The sequence below is a fragment of the Teleopsis dalmanni genome, chromosome X (assembly GCF_002237135.1).
Source record: "Teleopsis dalmanni isolate 2A chromosome X, ASM223713v2, whole genome shotgun sequence".
Lineage (NCBI taxonomy): Eukaryota > Metazoa > Arthropoda > Insecta > Diptera > Diopsidae > Teleopsis > Teleopsis dalmanni.
Window position 1 is genome coordinate 45,209,783 of NC_051848.1, and position 6,207 is coordinate 45,215,989.

The 6,207-nt window shown below is 32.4% G+C and overlaps 1 protein-coding gene across 1 annotated transcript; it reads left to right on the top strand.

Moving 5' to 3' along the window:
• The first annotated feature begins 550 nt into the window (after nucleotides 1-550).
• Nucleotides 551-5,005, top strand: LOC119689515 (protein PFC0760c-like). Its single transcript, XM_038104352.1, has 3 exons — nucleotides 551-616; nucleotides 2,910-4,876; nucleotides 4,949-5,005. Exon 2 carries the CDS (start codon nucleotides 2,971-2,973, stop codon nucleotides 4,837-4,839), a length of 1,869 nt encoding a protein of 622 aa, XP_037960280.1. The 5' UTR covers nucleotides 551-616; nucleotides 2,910-2,970; the 3' UTR covers nucleotides 4,840-4,876; nucleotides 4,949-5,005.
• Nucleotides 5,006-6,207: the final 1,202 nt, after the last annotated feature.

Genomic DNA, 6,207 nt, shown 5'->3' on the forward strand with positions numbered 1-6,207 from the left:
ATGACAATTAACATAGTTCCACCCAGTCTGATATCAGGCTTTTTCGGTGTTACTCAAAATTATTCTATATTAATAGTTGGCTAATATGAGATCCGCAGATCATGATAGGACTGGTAACTTTCGTGAAAGTGTCACTTGTCACGAACCAGTCAGGCTATTCTTACCAATTTTCTTAAGAGAATTTAGGAGTCCTTTTTTTATTTAGTATGGAATCAGAAACCATACTGTGATATTAAATTTAGAAAACCTAAGAAAGAGTTTTCATATATTAAATAGAAAACCGTATAAGACGAAAACATTCCTGTGATATTGTCAGGTATGTTAACAGTCATACTTGTCGCTATGGAATTTGTTTTATTTTGTAAGTGAACTAAAATAAAAGTACTTTTATTTGAAATACATAATTTTTGAATAGGAGATACCAATGTGTAGCTTGTCAATTATTAAATTTTGACGTTAAAGAAATACAAAAAGATTTTATTTACACATATTTATATAACAAAGCGATCAGTTACCACATAATAATCAAGAATTAAAATAATTATAATTAATATAAGAAATACTTGTACTGTTTTCAAGGCCCGTACGATTTCGCAAAAGTGAATCTCTATACTTGGTAAGTAATGCTATCGAAATGAAGAGCAGGATATGATTGTCCTGATTGTTTTAATTCAAGTACTCTTGATTTTTTATATATTTATGTACTATTATTGAACTCGTTAGTTTCGATAATTTCCACTACTTGACTATCTACTTTTATTTATTCAGAAATAAGTTAAACTTTTGTAAATTCTCCACTATAATAGCTTCTAACGCTTTGTACTTATATATTATATCGACTTAACCAGATCTATGAATAACAGATTCCGATTCGCAGCTTTCACTAGTTAAATAGGCAGCACTTAGGAATTCAATTTTTAAAAACACCAATAATATTTCAGTATCATCCATTAATGTTCTGTGTTACCGTTTTTCATACCAGTAACCTAAGAGCGATAAAGTTCTGAATAGGCACCCATAGCAGAAAAACACAATGAATTTTTTGTTCAGCTTCATGGTCACTCTGCCCTCAGTTTCTCAGATGAGCAGGCTAGCTAACATCTGTAGTTATTCAACAATTAATTTCTTCAGTTATTTTATTTTGTATATTTTGATGTTCGATGGTAGAATTTTACATCCATTGCTTCAAGGTTGAAACTATTCTTATACAACTTATGTGGAAACAGTTACTTCAGTAGGTCTCTTTTTCAATCTAACACTTCTGGGAAATAACTGACGACTCCTGATAAGTGTCGTTTAGGATTTCTATATACGTAAGCTACAAATTACTTACTTACTTACTTACTTATTTGGCCATAACAACCCGTTACCGAGTTTCGGCCTGATGCAGCATGTCTCCCTAGGCGCCTCTGCTGTGTGCGCGCCTTCTCCAGTCTCGTATATCTAGTCCAGTAAGTGCTCCCTCAACTTGATCACTCCACCGGAGACACGGTGAATTATATCAATGTCGTGATAAAGCTCGTACAGCTCGTGGTTCACTCTAATGCGGTAGTCGTCGCCAACTCGTAGAGGACCAAAGATCTTATGAAGAACTTTTCTACAAATTAGCTCTGAGAAAATAGTCATTTATTTTTTTCAAGATATTATCACAAACAAAAATGCGAACGGAGACACTCAACAAATCTAATAAAATGGTTTTTAATAGCCTAACCTTATCTACACCAGATCAGTGCCTTCTGGACGTTAAGCAAGTTTATAGGATTGAACGCAAATTCTAAAATATCTTGAATTCATGATGATAATGGTTGGTGTTACACTAAAGAGGAAAAAGCAAAAGTTTTTGCATCATTCTTTAAGTCAAAAGGAGAGAGAAAGACTCAAATGAGAAGGAAATTAATGAAATGATGACTAATATTTTTTCAATAACGGAAGTTGGAACTTTACCTTTAACAAATATGAAAGAAATCAGCATTTTAATTAGTAATTAAAAAAACCGAAAATCCCGTGAACTAGGTGGAATCAATAACATATGTTTGAAAAAAGATATCATTAATAATATCATTAATATTGCATTAATGCAATATTAGGTGTCTGGAAAACTGCTGTTATAGTAGTCCTTCCAAAACCCGGAGAAGACATTTCTTTACCTGAAAATTGGAGACCCATAAGTTTGCTGCCCGCTATAGGTAAAATAGCTACATGTACTATTCATGCAACACTCACAAATATAGTTATAGCTTAAGATATCATTTACTGGGAAGAGTTCGGATGTCATGAAAATCTTTTCACTGATCTTTGGATAGCAAAAGTTTCTTTGCTTTTTTTTCTTTTTTTCTATAAAAAAGTGTTTAGTGGATTTTTTTTGTTTTTGTTAACGATTCTTAAAATATAGACTGAAACGTTTTAATATTGCAACTAGTAAAAAAAACAAATAAGAGACACAAATAAGCAATGTGAATCAACTTTATTAGAAATCTAGATATGAAGTAAAATATCTACACAACCATACGAATTCATGCTTTCAATTCTTATAGAACTGCATATTTTAATTCAGATGATATTATTCCAATATCAGTAAGAAAAAATCCATGACCTAAATTTTATGAGGCTCGAAACAATCACTTCAAGACTAAAATTTTGTTTAGATTCAGATTGTTCTGAGTACATAATAAGTGCCTTGACTTAAATTAAAATATATTTTAATAAATTAATCTAATGATTAAATCTACAGTCAGGTAGTATTAATTTAAAGTAATTATTGATTCTATAAAAAAAAATCAGGAAAACAAGTACTCATTTGTTTTTGAATGAAATATTTTGTTAATATTTAAGTCATGTGAAATAAATTTTAAAACTTCATTTAACAAACTTTTTATCTTTTTATGCTATTCAAATATATTCAAATATAGCGCAAATATAATAGAATCACAGAAAACCCTTTTAGCCGTGAAGCAATTTTTGAAAGATAAAATGGAAGAGGATGACCGCAATCATGAACTGTCTGAATCAGATTCTGATGAATCAAATGATTCACAACTACCACCTTTCAGAGGTATTAGATCTAGAAGAGTCAATCGACGGTATACTCCTTACGATCGGCGCAGACGTACGCGAACCGAACCGAGGAATAACGAGCATACTGATCAAAGCGCAAGTGATATTCAAAATGTATCACATATTAGTAATAGTCAGGACTCAGTTTTTCACGATAGCAACATAAGCTCCTCAAATAGCTCTGTGTCAAATTTTACACAAAATAATGAGAATAGTGATCGCATAGTAATAGCACATAACCTTCCAAGTACTTCAAATCAGCAACATCAAAACGATGGTAGTAATGAGATTTCAGAACAAAATTCAGGTGCTCCTTTCAGAGGTATTAGATCTAGAAGAGCCAATCGACGGTATACTCCTTACGATCGGCGCAGACGTACGCGAACCGAACCGAGGAATAACGAGCTAACTGATCAAAGCGCAAGTGATATTCAAAATGCATCACACGAAAACTCTGTAAGAATCAATCCAGAGCATATTAGTAATAGTGAGCACTCAGTTTTTCACGATAGCAATATAAGCTCCCCAAACAGCTCTGTGTCAAACTTTACACAAAATAATGAGAATAGTGATCGCATAATAGAATCACATGTTCTTCCAAGTGCTTCAAACCAACAACAACAGAACGATGGTAGTAACGAGATTTCAGAACAAGTTGCAGATGATTCATCAAATCAGGTGTTTAGTGTAGAAGAAGTACCTGACCTTCCAAGTGCTTCAAACCAGCAATATCAAAACGATGGTAGTATCGAACAAAATGCAGCTGATACAATACATCAAATATTACAGATATTTGACAGGAGAAATGTAAATGGCTCTAATTTTAGATGGAATAGGGTATTGGAGTTCCATACACGAAATCTCAATATGAGTATGGAACAGATAGTTCTGTCGCTTACTAGAAATATTGTTGCAAACCCAGGGAACGTAGACGCCGCATTTTGCAGGACATTTAATATTACGCCTGCTACGCAGCAAATTGAAACAGATTTCTCAGCTGCAGGCGATTTCAATTATCCCGGAAATAATAGAAATAATGACAACGATAACGCTGAAGATGAAGTTGAAGAAGATGTTGAAAATGAAAATGAACAGAACGGCGATGATGCAAATGCAAATGATAATGAAAGTAACGACGACGATAACACTGATGATGACAATGAGAATGAACACGAAGATGAAGATGTTAACATTGGAGATGAAGATGATGATGAACAGAACCTAGATGATGAAAATGCAAATGATAATGAAAGTGACGGCGACGGCGACGATAACACTGATGATGACAATGAGAATGAATACGAAGATGAAGATGTTAACATTGGAGATGAAGATGATGATGAACAGAACCTAGATGATGAAAATGCAAATGATAATGAAAGTGACGGCGACGGCGACGATAACACTGATGATGACAATGAGAATGAATACGAAGATGAAGATGTTAACATTGGAGATGAAGATGATGATGAACAGAACCTAGATGATGAAAATGCAAATGATAATGAAAGTGACGGCGACGGCGACGATAACACTGATGATGACAATGAGAATGAATACGAAGATGAAGATGTTAACATTGGAGATGAAGATGATGATGAACAGAACCTAGATGATGAAAATGCAAATGATAATGAAAGTAACGGCGACGATAACACTGACGATGACAATGACGATGAATACGAAGATGAAGGTGAAGATGTTAACATTGGAGATGAAGATGATGATGAACAGAACATAGATGATGAAAATACAAATGATGATGAAAGTATGGATGATGATTGAATTGTTTGTGGGGAGTAAACAACATGCATAGATACAAGTAAGGCAATAGTTAGGGATTATAAAAATTTATTGTGTAGGTTTGATCTTTAAGAAAATATTTTCCATTCAGTTTATGAAGCTTTAACAAAAACGAAAATTACATTTTATGATGTTACTTATATTACAGAAGTGAGTATATTTGGAATGCACTAACATATAATTTTGTACTTTGAGTTGTAATATTTTTTCTCGTATTAGTTATAAATTATGATTATAGAAAAATACAAAAGCCAGCTGTGAAAATCATCGACCTATTAAACAGATACCAAAGATTGCAAAATCCATATAATTGCAATACAAAACTAAAGAAAATTTTATTGGTTATTTTGAATTCTTCTACATCCAATTTCAATTAATTTTCAAAATTATTATACAAATTTTTAGAACTAAATTTATATGCAATTGTTTAACATAAAACAAATTAATAAAAATTTGAAAAGTTGTTTAAAGATAATATACACTTGTTTTTTTATTCTTATTCGAAAATCGGAAGATCCGAAAAAAGATTTCATAGTTAAAGAAGTTAATTACCAGTTGATTTGGATGGTCTTTCATATGCACTCGATTTAGGTCATTGACTGCAGTAAAGTTTTAATCCTTTCAAGGATTGTCTTTCAATTTCATTGACTCACATTTTAATTGGCGGGTGTTTGTAATAAACAGCTTGATTCCTCGATCCTTGCTCGATTGTAGACCGAAAATAATTTTATGCTTAATATTCCTATAAAAAAAGGCGAGAATAAAAATATATTTTATGGCAGTTCTGCAATTGGTACTTTCATATGGTAAGAAGTCAGATATCGTAAATTTTAAAAAAGGAGTCACGCAGTCTTGCTAATCGCAACAGTATTTTGGATCATATTTTGTTAGTTGTCAGTTCTTGATATTAAGCGTTTTGGAAAGCCTGATCTAGGTTCGGTAAAATAGCTCCAAGTTTATATATGCAGTGCTGTTGAGTTCCTGTATTAATGTTATCCTGAACTTCTAATTTGCTCTCTCCTTGCCTTTGGATGAATGTCTTAATGGTGAGTGTGATTTTGACGGTAATTGGGTTTTACTCCTCTGAACATTTAACAACTTTCACCGCAACCTAATCTTATATTAAATTATCCTTTACCTTGATACATTTATAGTGTTTAAACTCCACTGATGAGTACAAAATAATATAAATGTGAAAATTTAATCTCGTTGAACTTAGTACCTTTCTTCAATAGTAAGAATGCATCTATCGATCTTTGGGATCTTATATGCATATTGAAACCATTCAGAATGTTTATATCGTCATCCTGCGAAACTCTCATTCAAGACCCAATAACTCTGTTTCATTTT

What these genes read in the sequence shown, in the direction of transcription:
- LOC119689515 (XM_038104352.1), top strand. Translation starts at nt 2,971, where the DNA reads ATGGAAGAGGATGACCGCAATCATGAACTGTCTGAATCAGATTCTGAT.